Source organism: Entelurus aequoreus, linkage group LG18, assembly GCF_033978785.1.
Source record: "Entelurus aequoreus isolate RoL-2023_Sb linkage group LG18, RoL_Eaeq_v1.1, whole genome shotgun sequence".
Classification (NCBI taxonomy): Eukaryota; Metazoa; Chordata; class Actinopteri; order Syngnathiformes; family Syngnathidae; genus Entelurus; species Entelurus aequoreus.
The window spans coordinates 18,853,171-18,874,936 of NC_084748.1; the positions used below are offsets into that span (position 1 = coordinate 18,853,171).

General features: G+C 40.6%; 1 protein-coding gene across 3 annotated transcripts in view; it reads left to right on the forward strand.

Annotated features, from left to right (window-relative positions):
• LOC133633904 (uncharacterized) overlaps positions 1–21,026 on the forward strand; it is a 33,159-nt gene extending 12,133 nt beyond the window's left edge. For 2 of the 3 annotated variants that reach the window (XM_062026703.1, XM_062026704.1), the window contains exons 4-5: positions 393–3,398; positions 20,039–21,026. In XM_062026703.1, the coding sequence (XP_061882687.1) occupies positions 393–3,398; positions 20,039–20,089 (3,057 nt within the window). In that variant the 3' untranslated portion in view covers positions 20,090–21,026. The remainder of the gene's footprint in view (positions 1–392; positions 3,399–20,038) is intronic. The other variant, XM_062026705.1, reaches the window with a different exon arrangement.
• The last annotated feature ends 740 nt before the right edge of the window (positions 21,027–21,766 follow it).

Genomic DNA, 21,766 nt, shown 5'->3' on the forward strand with positions numbered 1-21,766 from the left:
GTAGAAATGATATGGATCAGGCCCAAAATCCAATCAGTTCTTCCTTATCCCATTTCCTGAAAGTTTCATGAAAATCCATCAGTAAGTTTTTGAGTTATGTTGCTGACTAACTTACTCATTAACAAGCTGACAAGTAAAAAGTAATGACTGCATTTAGATACTCTAAGGTAATTATTGTTTTGCTCATAGTTAATAAAGCATATTTACAGTGATTACATGCCCATCTCTACCCAAAATGCTAACCGGATCAGGGTCTCCCCATTCCAAACTGTAGCGTTGTGACAAGTTAATGGTGCTTTCAAAACTCTTGTTGTACAATTAAAGACTACTTCAACGCTGTTTGGATTCAATCATTTATAATTAACATGTCTGTAATTTTGATCTTCTGCCAGGTTCCTGATCACACGGCCATTAGACCTCTTGCTGCACAATTATTTCCCAGACCACCACCTATTGCAACGCCTCCTCGCAGTTCAAGTGTTACTTCACCGGACCAGGAGGAGAGTGACGCAAACAAAGGCTTTGAGCGCTTCTTAAGCTTGCTCAACAGTGGAGTCAACATCGAACTGCTAAGTAAGATTGTCAACGATGACAGGGAAGATCTCAATTCAGAAGACGGATCCGTGAACGTTAAGCCCGATGATGTCGACGCTGCCAGGGGGGAGGGGAAAGGGGAGTCGGCGGGGACTTCGCAAGAGGTTTCCCCGGTTCCCCAAAGGCGCCCCATGGATGATTTTCCACTCGAGCAGTCTCGAGATGACACTCTGCGCGCGACGTGGGACCAAGTGATATCAATTGATGGGCAGCTGGTTCGCCCGGGGATAGAGCGGTGTTTCCCTCACTTTGCATCAATTAGGCAGAGATTATACAGAGTGAGTCGTGATACTCAGACAGGAGAGGAAATCACCCAATTGCTGGTGCCAAAAAGCCGTCGGAAAATGATTTTCCAGGCGGCACATTTCAACCCGATGGCTGATCACATGGGGTATAATAAAACACTCAACCGGGTAATGGCCCATTTCTATTGGCCATGCATCCGGGCAGATGTGCGCCGCTGGTGCGCGGCTTGCCGAGACTGTCAACAAGTCGACTCAGCGGCCTCTAGGGCGCCTTTGCAACCGTTGCCACTCATGGAAGTCCCATTTGAGCGAATTGGCATGGACCTCGTCGGACCATTTGACCCGAGCACCCAGGGATATCGTTTTGCGCTAGTCCTGGTGGATTGTGCAACGCGCTATCCCGAAGCAGTACCGCTGCACTCCATCTCTGCAAAGAGTGTCGCGCAGGCGCTGTTTCAAGTTATCTCCCGAGTCGGAATCCCGAAAGAGATTCTGACTGACCAGGAAACGTCCTTTATGTCACATACGTTAAAGGAGCTGTACGGATTATTGGGGATCAAATCCATTCGGACCAGCGTTTGCCACCTGCAGACTGATGGGCTAGTAGAGCGGCTGAATACAATCTTGAAATCCATCATCCGGAAGTTCGTACACAAGGACAAACCAAATTGGCATAAATGGTTGGATTCCCTGTTATTTGCAGTGCGGGAGGTTCCTCAGTCCTCCACAGGGTTTTCCCCATTTGAACTGTTGTTCGTCAGGAAGCCGCGCGGGGTGCTGGACCTAGTTAAAGAAAGCTGGGAGGAAGGTCCAAGCCCTAGTAAAAAAGAAATTCAATACGTCATGGACTTGAGAGCGAAACTCCACACATTGGGGCACTTGTCACATAATAATTTGCTCCAAGCCCAAAAACGTCAGCAGAGCCTGTATAACAGGGGGACGCAACTCAGACAATTTTTACCGGGAGAGAAAGTATTTGTATTACTCCCAACGTCCAGCTCTAAATTACTCGCCGAGTGGCAAGGACCCTTTGTGGTCTCACGAAAAGTAGGTGACTTGGATTATGAGGTCAGGCGGTGTGGCCGAGGCTTGGCAACACAAATATACCACATCAACCTCCTAAAAAGATGGAGGGAGGCGGAGCCTATCTCCATGGTAACGGCGATAGCGGAAAGCAAGGAGCTTGGTCCGGAGGTTCCCCCCTCCCCGCAGCCCTTCCCTCTCCGCTGTGATCATCTCACGCCGTTACAGAGAGCAGATGTGGCCACTTTGCCGCAGCGTTTTGCTGACGTGTTCTCCCCCCTGCCAAGCCGCACAAACCTCACCCAGCATCACATAGAGGCCAGCCCAGGCGTGACGGTGAGGTCTCTGCCCTATAGGCTACCCGAACACAAGCACAAAGTAGTTGGGGAGGAATTAAAGGGTGTTTTAGATTTTCCTATTGGCAGTGAGAACCACGTATGTAACAATTATACTCTGATACCAGAGGGAACAGAGCGGTCCACTTACGAACAGTCCTCCTGTGAGACAAACTCACTGTCTGATGACGACAAAAACAGAAAAGACAGACAAAAGTGCTCTTTAAGCCTTCGTGATCGATCCAAATCTCCCCCAACAATAGAGAACAAAAAGGAAAAAGAAAAAGCGGCAGAGGTTGATGGGAGGTGTGAACTGCTTCAGAACATCCTAAACACTCTGGGCTTGAACCTGGAAACCGAAGAGCTGAGCAAACTAACAGAACGGACTGAAGAGAGACTGTATGGTAAAAGGAAAGAGAGAAGTCCAGTGGTCACCAGCATAGTGGAGCATGACAGTACTAGTAGTAGTCACAGTCCCTCTCGCATGCAGATCTCCAACAGCAGGAACTTTATGGATCATCACAGGGAAAGGTCCTTTTCCGAGTGCAGCGACTCAAGAAAGAGCAGAGAGGAACTTTCTTTATTTTCTTACCAAGATGCTGCACCAGTACAGAGGATTGCTGGCAACAACCAAGATCTGCAAACATTTGATGAAACCCATCACGCACATTCCAGCCAGGAGTATAATACTGTTTCAGGTTACAGTTTTCCTGAGCATTCTCAATTCAATGCTTCTTTCAACGGTGACAACAGTTCTTGCTGGACACACGCTCATGGTTCCAGTTCCATGTTCTCTTTGCCTTACTCATTGTATACAGACCACTCCCACCCCTCAATTGCTTCTGCAGACTCTGAATTACGCCACTATATCTACAACTCCCATGAACATGTCTATAACAATCCAGACCTCTCCTTGAGCGAATGTCAGTTTGGCTCAAAGACTGGCCCGGGTTGCCTGCAAACAGTCAAACTGTCACGCCATTGTGGTAAATTAAAAGCTAAAAAAAAGAAGAAGAACAAAAAAAAGATACAACTGTCGAGGAGAAGTAGTGGAAGGATACTAAAACCAATAAAACTGACAAGTGACCTTCCGAAGATGATGGAGTCTCCGCACGACACGAAACACCAAGAAGTTGATCATCCAAGAAAGGGGAAGCAGCCACCAACAGAAGAGGAAATTAAGCAAAACTGGAAAAAAAAGGTTGGTACAATGTTTTTGTATTTTTATATTAGATCATTCTGCACTCTTTCCGATAAAAACGAGCAAGATCCAATACTATGTTGATGTAGCCACCGAGGAAGAGCTCACCACCTGTCAATATGACGACTCGTATGAAGCAGTTACTGTAACCACGATGGGACACGAGGAATGACTGGTGTGTTGTTTCCTTTAATGTTAAGATTAAAATGTTATGCGGAGATATAGTTATAACAATTTTACAGACAAACTATACTATTTATAGTCACGGTAGAGAGTGTGGGGGGGGGGGGTATTTTCTTCTTCCGAGGTGGGGCGTAACAAAATATTTGAGAAGCACTGCTATAAGCTGACCTGCAAAACCGCAACATGGACACATAACACACTGTTAATGATATTGATTGTCTGCGTGTGAACTGTTTCACATTGTAAAGACCTAATAGTTAGTATATGTTTGGTCTTTGAGTTGTCTGACGGTTTTTGTGGTCGTGAACACATCACTGGCTGATTTGAGTGTGCGCGTTTGGTGTGAATGAAAGAAAGCGAGCGGTTGCTGTCAATACAATCTAAAGTTTGTTTGTTTTGGTGTGATTACGACATAAAGTGATCAGTTTGCATGAAAGTAGTTTTGTTGCTGATGTTGTTTTGGTGTAGTTACAACCGACAGTAATACGTTTTTCTCAATAAAATGATTGTTGATGCAGACCACCCCCTTCCCCTCCTTACAACGTCTCGGCTGATGTCGTCAATGTCTGTTGTGACCACTTATTGAAAATGATACAGAGGAAATTGTGTTCATTTTGTTTAGAGTTCAGGTTTGATTTGGATTTTAGGGCGCTGCATAGATTTTCCGTGCGCGAAGTAAGTCGGGAGCAGTGCGCAGGTGCGCACCTTAGAGGGAACATTGCCTCACACTAAGCATTCGTTGCACAAACATACTAGCTTTGTTAGACAAGATCATAGACTGTATGGGACAATATAGTTTACATACAAAATGTCCATTTCCATTTATTACAAGTAATAAGAAAACGTAAATGCCTTACTTGCCTATCAAGGAGGAAATTAGCAAGTTTGGCATCAGATGAAAAAATCTTCTCCCCCTTCAGTCGTCTCCATCTTTCAAAGGCATCCCCGATACAAATCCTCGTTTTGTTCCTGGCTTTGTCATGAATAAGTTGAGAATCGTAACGCCGCCTTTAAGCTTTACTAAGGTCTGACATGTTTAGTAACTTTACCAGTGGCAGTAGCTAGACGAAGGTGGCGGTGCGTAACTGGCAACCTGGATGTGACACACTCACAGACTTTCTAATTGGTCAAATAGTAGAGTGCGGGACATGGAAATTAAAACAATAACAAGATTTCGGGGCTGTAAATCTAATTTTGAAATTAGCATATCCCGGCTGAACTACTGTTATAGAGGTATTCGAAAATAATATGATTTATTAATGCCTTTTGACATATCAGGGCTTGACTTGACATTACATATGGCACCTTTAACTTGTGCAAAGCTGGACAGCCAGTTAACATCAATATTTCCTCCAATAAGCACACAAGGTTGGCCTTTTCTTGTGTTTTAGTCAAGTCATTTACAAAAGGTAAAAATATAGGCTAATAGGAACTGGGACCTTTGGAGTGCCGATAGAGAGAGATGGCTCAGAAAAATGACGACAAATTGGAATGAGCGCAAAGAACCCTGAGAATATGAGAGAGGTTTTGTGATTATTTAAAAATGAACACAGACTTTGTGGTGAAATGTTTACATAATCAAACGAAGCATATTTAAAAGGTAACTGCACTGTTTTTGGAATTTTATTTTATCTATCGTTCACAATCATTATTAGAAACAAGAAGGCAAAAGGATAGGTTTTTTTTCGCTTTCCAACAATTTGCTCGTTCTTGGTGGCTAGCAATGCAGCTAATGTAAGCAATTAATTGTACCTCCAAATCACTTTAAAATGCAATCAAAATCAGCAACAATACTTAATTTATGTACATAACAAAGCTGTAGCAACATTGTTATTGTAAGAGTAAACACTGAGGAACTCTTTTATTAGCATCGTAATACATTGCCATGCTACGGTATTAGCCCTAAAAGCTAACTACGGCAAGAGATAAGCTAGCTTTGACGTCAACACGAAACACGTTTGAGTTTGTAATGCACAACTCTGCGATACGACACCAATTTGTAAAGACTGATAAACATGAACAATAATATTACAGTATCCGTAAAGTATTAGCCCATATTTCATGTTTTGTTTGTACATAGCTAGCCAGATAGCGCATGCACTGTAGTTCAACTAACATGCATGGCGTGCTGAGTGTATCATGATCGATATTAAAGTGACTCACTCGTCTGGTCCAGCTGGCCGGGCACGTTTCCTGTTGATTTTGGGTACGCACTCCATTTATGTCAAAATAGCTTTGCTCCAAGTTCCATATTTGTAGTGTCAAAATCGCTTTCACCTCGCTCTCCCGACTTCCGTCTGCTCCAACGTCCCACTCTTCTTTGGTGCTGGCTTCTTTAAGCATCAGTATATTTAGCTTCAGAAGTATGAGGTTGTGAATCCTAATTTGTCCGTTACCAAGTCTTCCAGGATTAGAAAACACACTGTTCTGGAAGTAGGAACACACAGTTGATGCCAGAAGTCAGACTGCTATGGAAACAGAAATAAATGCGAGAGAGAAATCAGTCCTGGAAATGATTAAAATGATCAAAATACCGTAAGTATTGAACATATTACAAATTGTTATGAACGTGTCTGTTACTATGTTATATACCGTATTTTTCGGATTCTAAATCGCTCCGGAGTATACGTCACAACCGCCGAAAATGCATAATAAAGAAGGTAAAAACCATATATATGTCGCACTCGAGTATAAGTCTCATTTTTGGGGGAAATTTATTTGATAAGATCCAACACCAAGAATAGACATTTAAAAGGCAATTTAAAATACATAAAGAATAGTGAACAGGCTGAATAAGTGTACGTTATATCAGTGGTCCCCAACCACCGGGCCGTGGATCGATTGGTACCGGGCTGCACAAGAAATTAAGAAAAAAAAAGAATTTTTTTTTTTTTAATTAAATTAAATCAACATAAAAAACACAAGATACACTTACAATTAGTGCACCAACCCAAAAAACCTCCCTCCCCCATTTACACTCATTCGCACAAAAGGGTTGTTTCTTTCTGTTATTAATATTTCTGGTTCCTACATTATATATCAATATAGATCAATACAGTCTGCAGGGATACAGTCCGTAAGCACACATAATTGTATTTTTTTTATGACAAAACGAAAAAAACAAGAAAAAACATACATACCTCCCACCGGTCCGCGGGACAAATTTTAAAGCGTTACAAAAAGGTTGGGTACCACTGCCCTAGAGCAGTGGTCCCCAACCGATTGGTACCGGGCCGCACAAGAAATTAAAAAAAAGTTTTTCTTTTGGTTTTTTAAATTAAATCAACATAAAAAACACAATATATACATCATATATCAATATAGTCTGCAGGGATACAGTCCATAAGCACACTTGATTGTATTTTTTTATGACAAAAAAAAACAACAAAAAAAAAACATACATAACTTGCTTCGTCTCTTCCGTGAATTAGATTAATATTATTTGATATTTTACGGTAATGTGTTAATAATTTTACACATAAGTCGCTCCGGAGTATATGTCACACCCACGGCCAAACTATGAAAAAAATATGCGATTTATAATCCGAAAAATACGTTATATCCTTGCACTGTGTGTACGGTACAAACGTTTTAGAGGGCTTTGAAGGCTACAACGGTGACTCCCATTAGCTGCATCTTTAAATTGTTTTTTATTATCTTTAAAATCGTAAAAGAAAAACGATGTGTGTTCTTGTCTCACATAATGATTGTAAACGATAGACAAATTACAATTTAAAAAGATGCAGTTCCCTTAAAGAGCAGCAGACAAGCAGAAACAAGGTAAAAGTTTATTTTGATAGCTAACATCCTATATTTGTCTTGCGTAACAAATGTTTTATTGAAACACATGAGATGACATGTTGGCATATTCTGTCTGTGTCTAATGCAAACTTGTTTTATGTCCAAATAGTTCATTATTGGTTCATGTTTATCAGGCATCAATTTTTTTTGTTTTTTTTTACTTTACTTTTTTTAATGTAAGAAATATATAGTGATACTCCCGTAAAAGTGCAATTTAAATGTTATGTGCATTTATAAAAAGGAAAGGTCATTCGAAAATGCTTCCTAATTTAAACTACCGGTATATTCCTTAAATGTCGTATTGATGCCAGAAGGTGTATTTTATTCGATTACTCAATCAAATTAATTATTCAATAGATTACTCAATTACTAAAATAATTGGTAGCTGCAGCCTTACTTACAAAGTCTCTATGGCGGAAGCATATTGCAAAATAATAAAATGACGTACAGTTTAATTCCTGCTGATATCGTATCAAATCAATGTCTGTATCGACTAGGGGTGTGGGAAAAAATCAATTCGAATCGCGATTCTCACGTTGTGCGACTCAGAATCGATTCTCATTTCTAAAAAAATTGATTTTTTAAAAAATGTTTATTATTTATTAAAACTTTTTTATTTTTTATTTATTTTATTTTTTTAATTAATCAATCCAACAAAACAATACACAGAAATACCATAACAATGCAATCCAATTCCAAAACCAAACCCGACCCAGCAACACTCAGAACTGCAATAAACAGAGCAATTGAGAGGAGACACAAACACGACACAGAACAAACCAAAAGTAGTGAAACAAAAATGTATATTATCAACAACAGTATCAATATTAGTTACAATTTCAACATAGCAGTGATTAAAATTCCCTCATTGACATTATCATTAGACATTTATAAAAAAAAAAAAAGAACAATAGTGTCACAAGCTTACATCGCATCTCATAAGCTTGACAACACACTGTGTCCAATATTTTTACAAAGATAAAATAAGTCATATTTTTGGTTCATTTAATAGTTAAAACAAATGTACATTATTGCAATCAGTTGATAAAACATTGTCCTTTACAATTATAAAAGCTTTTTACAAAAATCTACTACTCTTCTTGCATGTCAGCAGACTGGGGTAGATCCTGCTGAAATCCTATGTATTGAATGAATAGAGAATCCTTTTGAATCTTGACAAAAATCGTAGCCACACGATTATCAAATGTAATAGGAAAATTCTTTCTTACTGACCAAACTGGCTTCATGGAAGGTCGACAATCTTCAGACAATACAAGGAAATTGTTTAATGTTATTTACTATGCTAGAAGTCTCCCTTATCCCACAGCAGTATGTACTGTTGATGCGGAGAAGGCATTTAACCCCATAAACTGGTCATTTATGTTTTGCACATAACGTAAATTTGGATTTGGAGATAATTTAATACAATGGATTAAGATGCTTTATACAAGGCCCATGGCATCAGTCAAAACCAATAATCATATTTCAGAACCTTTTTCGTTAAAAAGAGGAGTAAAACAGGGATGTCCTGCATCTGGATTATTATTTAATTTGGTTATTGAACCCTTAGCTGCAAAATTAAGAAGTGAAAATAATATTTATGGTATAAAAATTGGCTCTCAGTATAATAAGCTATCGATGTATTGTGACGACATAAATCTCTACCTGTCACATGTTAACTCCTCTCTTCACTATATCAATAATGTCATCACTGAATATGGCTGTTTATCAGGGTATAAAGTCAATTGGGACAAATGTGACATATTACCACTTAATAAACACTGCAAGAAATCACAAGTTCAGAACTCCAAAATTAAATGTAAAGAGGCAGAAATCATATATCTAGGACTACACATTATACCAAACCTTTATACAAGCGGAGATCCAAATCTTAAACATTTAAAAAATAAGATAGAATCCAAAATGGAACGCTGGTCACGTCTCCAAATATCACTTTGGAAGTAAAAATGAGTATACTGCCAGCAGTTAATTATATACTGAAAATGATGCCTGTCCTAATTAATAAAAGTTGGTTTAAGAAAATACATACAATGATATCACATTTTATATGGTGTGGAAAGAAGGCCAGTTGTTCATACTTAAGGTTGTCTTGTAAACAAGATAGAGGACTACAATTACCAAACTTCTTACATTATTCTATCTCTTTCGGTTGTGAACAAGCAAGCCACTTATTTCATTCTTCTGCAGATAAGAACTGGATCAACACAGAAAAAAATATGTTAATGAATTTGGACATTGATGTGGGGAGTTTATCCATCCATCTTCTTCCGCTTATCCGAGGTCGGGTCGCGGGGGCAGCAGCTTAAGCAGGGAAGCCCAGACTTCCCTCTCCCCAGCCACTTCGTCCAGCTCCTCCCGGGGGATCCCGAGGCGTTCATAGGCCAGCCGGGAGAGATAGTCTTCCCAACGTGTCCTGGGTCTTCCCCGTGGCCTCCTACCAGTCGGACGTGCCCTAAACACCTCCCTAGGGAGGCGTTCGGGTGGCATCCTGACCAGATGCCCGAACCACCTCATCTGGCTCCTCTCGATGTGGAGGAGCAGCGGCTTTACTTTGAGCTCCCCCCGGATGGCAGAGCTTCTCACCCTATCTCTAAGGGAGAGCCCCGCCACCCGGCGGAAGAAACTCATTTCGGCCGCTTGTACCCGTGATCTTGTCCTTTCGGTCATAACCCAAAGCTCATGACCATAGGTGAGGATGGGAACGTAGATCGACCGGTAAATTGAGAGCTTTGCCTTCCGGCTCAGCTCCTTCTTCACCACAACGGATCGATACAGCGTCCGCATTACTGAAGACGCTGCACCGATCCGCCTGTCGATCTCACGATCCACTCTTCCCTCACTCGTGAACAAGACTCCGAGGTACTTGAACTCCTCCACTTGGGGCAGGGTCTCCTCCGCAACCTGGAGATGGCACTCCACCCTTTTCCGGGCGAGAACCATGGATTCGGACTTGGAGGTGCTGATTCTCATCCCAGTCGCTTCACACTCAGCTGCGAACCGTTCCAGCGAGAGCTGAAGATCCTGGCCAGATGAAGCCATCAGGACCACATCATCTGCAAAAAGCAGAGACCTAATCCTGCAGCCACCAAACCAGATCCCCTCAACGCCTTGACTGCGCCTAGAAATTCTGTCCATAAAAGTTATGAACAGAATCGGTGACAAAGGGCAGCCTTGGCGGAGTCCAACCCTCACTGGAAACGTGTCCGACTTACTGCCGGCAATGCGGACCAAACTCTGGCACTGATCATACAGGGAGCGGACCGCCACAATCAGACAGTCCGATACCCCATACTCTCTGAGCACTCCCCACAGGACTTCCCGAGGGACACGGTCGAATGCCTTCTCCAAGTCTACAAAACACATGTAGACTGGTTGGGCAAACTCCCATGCACCCTCAAGGACCCTGCCGAGAGTATAGAGCTGGTCCACAGTTCCACGACCAGGACGAAAACCACACTGTTCCTCCTGAATCCGAGGTTCGACTATCCGGCGTAGCCTCCTCTCCAGCACACCTGAATAGACCTTACCGGGAAGGCTGAGGAGTGTGATCCCACGATAGTTAGAACACACCCTCCGGTTCCCCTTCTTAAAGAGAGGAACCACCACCCCGGTCTGCCAATCCAGAGGTACCGCCCCCGATATCCACGCGATGCTGCAGATTCTTGTCAACCAAGACAGCCCCACAGCATCCAGAGCCTTAAGGAACTCCGGGCGGATCTCATCCACCCCCGGGGCCTTGCCACCGAGGAGCTTTTTAACTACCTCAGCAACCTCGCCCCAGAAATAGGAGAGCCCACCACAGATTCCCCAGGCACTGCTTCCTCATAGGAAGACGTGTTGGTGGGATTGAGGAGGTCTTCGAAGTATTCCCTCCACCGATCCACAACATCCGCAGTCGAGGTCAGCAGAACACCATCCTCACCATACACGGCGTTGATAGTGCACTGCTTCCCCTTCCTGAGGCGGCGGATGGTGGTCCAGAATCTCTTCGAAGCCGTCCGAAAGTCGTTTTCCATGGCTTCCCCGAACTCCTCCCATGTCCGAGTTTTTGCCTCAGCGACCGCTCGGGTTCAGATCCGGGCAGCCATTCTTCCCAATCACGCCTCTCCAGGTTTCACTGTCACTGCCAACATGAGCGTTGAAGTCCCCCAGTAGAACGAGGGAATCACCCGGGGGAACACTCTCAAGTACTCCCTCGAGTGAATCTAAAAAGGGTGGGTACTCTGAGCTGCGGTTTGGCGCGTAAACGCAAACCACAGTCAGGACCCGTTCCCCCACCCGAAGGCGGAGGGAAGCTACCCTTTCGTCCACCGGGTTGAACTCCAACATGCAGGCTCTGAGCCGGGGGGGAACAAGAATTGCCACCCCAGCCCGTCGCCTCTCACTGCCGGCAACGCCAGAGTAGAAGAGAGTCCAGCCCCTCTCGAGAGAACTGGTTCCAGAGCCCTTGCTGTGCGTCGAAGTGAGTCCGACTATGTCTAGTCGGAACTTCTTCACCTCGCGCACTAGCTCATGCTCCTTCCCCCCCAACGAGGTGACGTTCCACGTCCCAAGAGCTAGCTTCTGTAGCCGAGGATCGGACCGCCAAGTGCCCTGCCTTCGGCTGCCGCCCAGCTCACTTCGCACCCGACCTCTATGACCCCTGCTATGGGTGGTGAGCCCATTGGAGGGGGAACCCACGTTGCCTCTTTGAGCCGGGGGGGGCAGGCCCGGCCACCAGGCGCTCGCCATCGTGCCCCACCTCCGGGCCTGGCTCCAGAGGGGGACCCCGGTGGGGAGTTTATATTATATTAAAAAAATACCTAATGAATTGAGGCAGAGCCCAATAGAAGCCACCTTTAACATTCTAAAACTGTGTCAGAAAATACTAGGAATCAAGTCAATGACATCTGTCAATCAACCGCTTTGGTACAATCCTAATATCATAATTAATAAAAATGTGGTTAAATGGACAACATGGAAAGACAGAGGTATTACTAAACCTCATCATATTATTAATAACAACTCTTTTAAACCGTTCAATGATTTAGTTGATCAATATAATGTACCCAGAAATCATTTTTTTAATTTGATCTCTTTAAAACACGCTGTAAATAAATGCATATCCTCTGAAAGCATGTCTTTAAATAGCCATGAACTGGAAGATGCACTTTTAAGTCAAGATGCATTTAAGAAATTAATTGAACTATTTTATGGAATAATAAATGAACACCACACTAGAAATGCAAATGATGCATGTGTTCGGAAATGGATGGACTTAAACATTTTAGATGAAAGAGACATATCATGGAATGATATTTGGAAAAATGCCAATAAGCCCTTTAGAAGTATTAAAGATAAGATGACTCAATTTAAGATATTGAATAGATTGTATTTTACATCTTCTCAGCTGTTTAAAATTGGTGTAGTAGATAGCAAGTTATGTATGAAGTGTCGGGCAGCCGAGGCAACTCTTGTTCATGTATTGTGGGAATGTCAGAGAATAAAAGAGTTATGGTTGAAAACAACAAAAGAAGCAATCACATTCCTTAATATAAATATCCCAATGAGACTGCAAACTTGTATTCTTGGGGATCTCCATCAATTTAGTAACATGTCATCAAAGAGTAAAAATGCATTTCTTTCAATATGCATAATAACAAAAAGGGTAATATAAAAAAAATTGATAGATGTTGATAGTCCAACTCATACTGACTGGTACACACAAGTTATGGAGATGATATCAGTAGAAAAAACTGCATTTAGTTTAGATAATGAGTCATGTATTGGAATATGGGATCCATTATTTAAATTTGTTTTAACTATTAAATGAACCAAAATATGACTTATTAAATCATTGTGGAAAATATTGGACACAATGTGTTGTCAAGTTTATGAGATGTGATACAAGTGTAAGCCACTGTACACTATTGTTCATTTATTTTTTTATTTTTTTTATTAATGTTTGTAATGATAATATCAATGAGGGGTTTTAATCACTGCTATGTTGAAATTGTTACTAATATTGATACTGTTGATAATATTCATTTTTGTCTCACTACTTTTGGATTGTTCCGTGTCATGTTTGTGTGTCCTCAATTGCTCTCAATTGCTCTGTTTATTGCTACTCTGAATGTTGCTGGGTCGGGTTTGGTTTTGAAATTGTATTGCATTATAATGGTATTGTTGTGTGTTGTTTTCATTAAAAAAATAATAATTAAAAAAATAAATAAAATAAATCGTTTTTGAATCGAGAATCGTGTTGAATTGGGAAAAAAAATCGTTTTTGAATCGAATCGTGACCCCAAGAATCAATTTTGAATCAAATCGTGGGACACCCAAAGATTCACAGCCCTAGTATCGACCAATGCTCAAGACTACAATATTGGTATCATATCAGAAGTAAAAAAGTTATATCGATCACTACTACAAATAATTAAAGTACCAATGATTGTCACACACACACTAGATGTGGTGAAATCTGTCCTCTGCATTTGACCCATCCCCTTGGGGAGCAGTGGGCAGCAGCGGCGCCGCGCCCGGGAATCATTTTGGTGATTTAACCCCCAACTCCAACCCTTGATGCTGAGTGCCAAGCAGGGAGGTAATGGGTCCCATTTTTATAGTCTTTGGTATGACTCGGCTGGGATTTGAATCAACAGTGGTATGTTTTAGTATTGGTATGGTATACGTTGACTTTCTGGTAATGCAATTTATTTTAAATTTGGTTGCTAAAGTCTCTAGCATCTAAAAACAGCATTGTTCTGTAGTTCTATGTGTACAGCATTCCACAATTGTACAAATTATGAATCTTAGTTTGGAACTCATTCCATGAATAAAGAATAATTTTGGATTATAATGAACTACAATCGAGCCAAATGTCAACAACCTGTATGTCCACTAGGGATGGGTATCAAAAACTTGGTTCCATAATGTCACCGGGGCCTGCGTAAATGTTAATAACCAGACTTAAAAGAAAGTAGCTACTGATGCCTCATTTAGGAGCACATACTCAGCTGCCAGCCACAAGCGCTTGAAGGTGATAGATGTTGTGAAGCTAATATATTGTTGTGTAATGTAGTGTCACTAGGGCTGCAGCTACCGGTTATTTTAATAGAGTAATTTATTGATTCAGTTGTTCGATTAATCGAGTAATCGAATAAAACACACATTTTAACTTCAATATGACTTCTAGGGAAAATAGTGAAATAAACAATGATTTTTCTAATGACCTTTATGCTCTCTTCTTATCAATGCACATAACATTGAAACATTGAAATCCCACTTTTAAAACAGAATCATCGCTGTATTACTTGCATAAAAAAGGCGTGTAAATCAGGTCATTGATAATAAAGGACCAAACTAAACAAAAATACACATTTGTAATGATATTAATCGGATATTTGATATTATGAACAAACTTGTTAGCATCAACATACAAACTGTGTTTTAATAAAACATTTGTTCTGCAAGTAAAACATATACAATTATGTTTGCTTTCTGGTAATGCGCTGCATCATTGAAGTTGTGCTATTGTGAAATGTCAAATCTGCTTGACAGTGCAACATTTCACCACAATGTCCGTCTTTTTTTTCCAGTTTTAAATGATCACAAAACCTTTCATCGTTTCTAGGCTCTTTGCTCTCTTTGTCTTTTTTCTGAGGCGTCTCTCTTTATTGGCACACCACTAGTCTTCCCCCCCCCCCCCCCCCCACTAAACTATTTTAATCTTGAGCAATTTTGAGTGTGTTGGAATTAAAATCCCATTGTTCCCAGAAATGTATTTCAAGGTAATTATAGCATACTAGCCGCTCACTGCTGAAGAAATTTTCTGAGTTTATTTTGACATCTTCAAACAGCACAGTATAAAATAATTGATCCGATCGTGGACTGTTTAAATTAGTTGCGCAGAAAGAAACTTAAGGATATTGCAAATGGCTTCTACATGACACAAATGATAAGCAGTCCGACTAGAATAACACACTCACTAGATTTGGTCTTTACTAAAAAACCTGATCACATAGAAAAAACAACATGGCTGTGATTGCCTAATGACAAAAATCAAATAGATTATCTGTAAATACAGTAAGACACAACCCAGAAAGAAAAGTGCTAAGATATAAATACCTTGGATTAATGAAACAATTTGGACTCCAATGAAACGTTGAGATTCAGCCCTCAAAAGAGCTACTCAAACCGGTTTAAATAAGGATCATATGATTTTTAAAGGTTTAAGAAACAATGTCACAGTGCTGCTTTGGAAGGCCTGGACTGATTTTTACTTTGAATTAATCAAAGCTGAAAAAGGGAACATTAGAAACATTGACAAACTCACTGGAAGAGGGCAAACATGCAACAACACAATAACATTAAATAGGTTAATATAATAGCACTATTGTTATAGTCTGGACATCAGTAATCATTTTAATAGAACATTTAAAGGCCTACTGAAATGAATTTTTTTTTATTCAAACGGGGATAGCAGATCCATTCTATGTGTCATACTTGATCATTTCGCGATATTGCCTATATTTTTGATGAAAGGATTTAGTAGAGAACAACGACGATAAAGGTCGCAACTTTTGGTCGCTGATAAAAAAAAAAAGCCTTGCCTATACCGGAAGTAGCGTGACGTCACCAGAGGAAGGACTCCTCATATTCTACCATTGTTTACAATGCAGCGAGAGAGATTCGGACCGAGAAAGCGACGATTACCCCATTAATTTGAGCGAGGATGAAAGATTTGTGGATGAGGAAAGTGAGAGTGAAGGACTAGAGTGCAGTGCAGGACGTATCTTTTTTCGCTCTGACCGTAACTTAGGTACAAGGGTTCATTGGGTTCCACACTTTCTCCTTTTTCTATTGTGGATCACGGATTTGTATTTTAAACCACCTCGGATACTATATCCTCTTGAAAATGAGAGTCGAGAACGCGAAATGGACATTCACAGTGACTTTTATCTCCACGACAATACATCGCCGAAGCTCTTTAGCAACTGAGCTAACGTGATAGCATCGGGCTCAAATGCAGATATGAACAAAATAAATAAATCCCTGACTGGAAGTATAGACAGAAGATCAACAATACTATTAAACCATGTACATGTAACTACACGGTTAATAATTCCCAGCCTCGCAAAGCTTAGCAATGCTGTTGCTAACGACGCCATTGAAGCTAACTTAGCAACCGGACCTCACAGAGCTATGATAAAAACATTAGCGCTCCACCTACGCCAGCCCTCATCTGCTCATCAACACCCGTGCTCACCTGCGTTCCAGCGATCGACGGCGCGACGAAGGACTTCCCCCGATCATCCATGCGGTTGGCGGCTAGCGCGTCTGCTATCCAAGTAAGTCCTCCTGGTTGTGTTGCTACAGCCAGCCGTTAATACACCGATCCCACCTACAACTTTCTTTTTGCAGTCTTCATTGTTCATTAAACAATTTGCAAAAGATTCACCAACACAGATGTCCAGAATACTGTGGAATTTTGAGATGAAAACAGAGCTTTTTTGTATTGGATTCAATGGGGTACCAATACTTCCGATACTTCCGTTTATCTAGTGACGTCACGCGCATACGTCGTCATATATAGACGTTTTCAACCGAAAGTTTAGCGGGAAATTTAAAATTGCACTTTATAAGTTAACCCGGCCGTATTGGCATGTGTTGCAATGTTAAGATTTCATCAATGACATATAAACTATCAGACTGCGTGGTCGGTAGTAGTGGGTTTCAGTAGGCCTTTCATACAGTCTGTACAAACCCTTAATAAAAATTTCTCTCAAAATCAATGCAAATAATTAACATTTAATCAGGATAAACTAAGTTTAGAATCAACAAATGAAACTAAGGTAAACAAAATCCTCTCCACATCAAGCTCACAGTCTAGAGATATACACAGTTTGGACACTCTTTCTAAAAACAAATAAAGATAGTCACACTGCTCCAATAACATCATTGATAAATCAATCAATAACTGAAAACACTTTCTCTACCACATTAAAAACAGCCATTATTATTTCAGTTCATAAAGCAGGAAATAAAAAAGACAACAACTACCGACCAATTAGGCTTCTCCCCGTTATATCCAAAACAATAGAAAAAGTGGTCGTTGAACAACTCACAGAACATCTGGACGATGAAGGCCTTCTACATCCCATGCAGTTTGGGTTTCGGCAAATCACTCGACCGAAACGGCTGCTGCCTTCGCACAGAAACAAGAAAACAAAACCTTGATAATGGGGGTGTAGTAGGAGCAATATTCTTAGCCCTTCGCAAGGCATTCGATACTGTCAGTCACCCCACGTTACCGTATTTTCCGCACTATAGGGCGCACTGGAATATAAGGCGCACCTTCAATGAATGGCATATTTCACAACTTTGTTCATATATAAGGCGCACCGGATTATAAGGCACACCTATGCATCCATTAGACGGAGCTGCGCTAAAGGGAATGTCAACAAAACAGTCAGGTCAGTCAAACTTTATTAATAGATTACAAACCAGCGTTCTGGCAACTCTGTTCACTCCCAAAATGAATAAACAGCTGGTTTATTATTTTCCCCGAAGTAAAGTCAGTAACGTGGTGTTTTGTTTATCTTTTAACAACAGCAAGGTACAGTAGTGCAACATTTATATCACATAGTAGGGGGGAACTTTTCCCTGATTCAATAAACACGTAAAAACAGTGATACTGTTACGGTAAATCAAACGTTAGTGCAATCACAATATAGTAACACTTGAAATAGTGCAGAGCAATAACAATATATCAATAACTCAACGTTGCTCAAACGTTAATGTCACACAACACACAAAATAAACCTGTAAAGCTCACTTTATGAAGTTATTCCTCATCCACGAATCCCTCAAATTCTTCTTCTTCAGTGTCCGGATTAAACAGTTGGGCAGATACGGCATCCAACATGCCCGGCTCCGTCTCGTCGAAGTCGTCATTAATCGAGTCGGTGTCGCTGCTGCTCTATTGATCGTCTTAAGTGTAAACTCTGCGTCGTAAGCGTGTCTCTTAATAGGAGCCATTTTGGGGTCTTTACATAAACAAACAAATAGAAATCAAAACGACACGCCTCGCGCAGTCATATATCCCAGCATGCACCGCGCGCTTCTTCTACGGGGGCGGCTGCTTACCGTAGAAGAAGAACTTCTTCTTCTACGGGGGAAAATTAAGTTGGCGGCTGCTTACCGTAGAAGAAGAAGCGCTTAAGTAAGCAGCCGCCAACTTCTTTTTCCCCCTAGAAGAAGCGCTTCTTCTTCTAGGGGGAAAAAGAAGTTGGCGGCTGCTTACTGTAGTTGCGAGACCTAAACTTTATGAAAATGAAGTTTAGGTTTGTTGTGGCTCAATATTGGTCCATATATAAGGCGCACCGGATTATAAGGCGCACTGTCAGCTTTTGACAAAATTGGAGGTTTTTAGGTGCGCCTTATGGTGCGGAAAAATACAGTACTTACAAAATGAACGTTTAAACTGTCGACAGATCGTCTGGCCTGGATTAAGTCATACTTATCTGGTCGAACCCAATGTGTCTATCGAATACACTACATCCAGTATCACTGCTATCATACTTGCCAACCTTGAGACCTCCGATTTCACTTACTACATTTCCATGCACTAAATAAGTCTGATTTCTCAAATAGTTCGGTTTTGGGGTTTTTACACGCCTATGTGTGAAGTACAAGTGTCCACGCACACTCTTTAATGCAGGCGTGTCAAACTTATTTTAGCTCAGGGACCGCATAAAGGAAAATCTATTCCCACGAGGGCCGGACTGGTACAAACATTGCATAATAATTTAAAAAATAAAGGCAAGTTCAAAATTGTTTTCTTTGTCTAATTTTGGCCAAAATAGAACAAGCACATTCTGAAAATGTACATATCGTAAATAATCCCCTTGACAAAACACTTCAAGTTAGTTGAAAATTCTGAGGAAAAAATGGTGCAGTTTGAAAAACACCATGAAGAACACAATACACTTAGACTTTGTCTGTCTGTTTACAAAGCCATTACACTTTAAGCACTTCAGGTTTAGCATTCTTATGTTGGCATTTCACCATTAAAGACGTGTTTGGCAAAGCAATCGAGTGTTTCCTCAATCCGCCGCATTGGTGACATCCGCAACTGTCATAACACATTAATTTATCATCATTCAAATATTACATATACATACATATATATATATATATTTAAACCTATATATGTATACAGTTCTGAAGTATGTGTACTTGTATAGATATTAAATATGTATTACAACTACTGTATATCTGCTGTCTCGAGTGATCTGTGATCCGGTTTACACAGCTGTTTTTACACTTAATTTTTGATCACAATGCTTTAAGTATGCTTATTAATTTCATACCAAATTGAAGAGGGATGTCTGCCAAATATGTAAGAATACAGTAGAGCCACATTTTCGAGGGTACTCGGAAATACGCTTTTAATTGAAACCACTGTATTTTTTAGTTTACTGCAATTTTGTGTATTGTGCAATTTATGGACATTTCTGGAATTTATTCAACAAATAAAGAGTCTCTAATTTCAAGAAAAGTTTTGTTCCATAATGAACTTGTATAGTCTGCAGTACATTTTCTTATGAAATTGTCTATTTACGTATGTTGTTTCTGTGTGCTTTCTGTCCTAGTTGGAAGAATTTAACCAGAAGAACAAGTCTCACACCAGTCCAAAATCGTGACACACAAGTAAGCCACTTATGCCATACTGTCACGTTTGAAACAGCAATGGGTCTTATGATCTTTTGATTGAAAAATATGTGACATTTATTATTTATTAGTTGAGTAACAACATATTTTGTGCAAACAGGAGAGGCACTCTTAGATCTGCATCAACACAACAGCAACTGTGTGAAGTTGAACTCTGGTTCATATTATTTTGATTACTAATCATTATAGTGATACAATATACAGTCAAGCATAAAAGCATTCATACCCATGGCAAATTGTGACTAATAGTTTGTATATATAGGTTCATTATGTCTTCTTATTTATATACTTTTCAAATGTTCTCTTAGTCAGACAATATCAATCAATCAACGTTTATTTATACAGCCCTTAATCACAAGTGTCTCAAAGGGCTGCACAAGCCACAACGAGATCCCACATCAGGGCAAGAAAAACTCCACCCAATGGGCACAATGGGAAACCTTGGAGGGGACCGCAGATGTGGGGACCCCACGGGCGACCGGTGCAAGTGAATATAGTTAATAATGTGAGATATTTTTGGTATTCTAATATATCGAAAATATTGTCTGACTACAAGAACATTTGAAAAGTATATTAGCTTTTGTAAATAAAAGCTGAGACATATTTTTTCGTAATGACAACTCTTTTGCATCATCTTATTTCCTGGGAGACACCCATGTAAAAAGAAGAAAAACACTTGCTAGTTGAATGAAAGTGACTCTAAAGAAGTTATATTAATAAAAATCCACTTTTCTTACCTGTTGGCACCTGTTATTGTGTTGTCATGTAGCTTTACACTAGCTCAAACAAACTACATTATTATATATATGTATATGTGTGTATATTAGTGTTGTTCTGATACCAATATTTTGGTACCGGTACCAAAATGTATTTCGATACTTTTCTAAATAAAGGGGACCACAAAAATGGCATTGTTGGCTTTATTTTAACAAACATTTTTGAGGTACATTAAACATATGTTTCTTATTGCAATGTTGTCCTTGAATAAAATAGTGAATATACAAGACAACTTGTCTTTTAGTAGTAGGGGTAAGCTACATTTGTAGCCACAGCTGCCCTGGGGTAGACTGACGGAAGCGAGGCTGCCAGTTTGCACCTACGGCCCCTCCGACCACCACCTATCATTCATTCATCATCCATTCACCAGTGTGAGCGGCACTGGGGGCAAGGGTGAAGTGTCCTGCCCAGGGATTTGGATGTCAAGAGGCGGGGAGCGAACCTGCAACCCTCAGGTTTCTGGCACGGCCGCTCTACCCACTACGCCAGGGGTAGGGAACCTATGGCTCTAGAGCCAGATGTGGCTCTTTTGATGACTGCATCTGGCTCTCAGATAAATCCTATAGCTGACATTGCTTAACACGATAAGTAATGAATAATTCTGCTGGTAATCACAGTGTTAAAAATAACCACGTATCAACCAGACTACAAAGCCATCAGCAAAACCATGCAGCACCAGAAGTCACATTAATGGTATAAGAAGCATTTGATTTATTATTGGTTACCTTCAGAATAACTTATTAAAAAGAAAAAGAGACTTACTATAACGTATATTGCGGAGTATAAGTCGCTCCGGAGTATAAGTTGCACCGGCCGAAAATGCATAATAAAGAAGGAAAAAAACACTGGAGTATAAGTCGCATTTTTGGGGG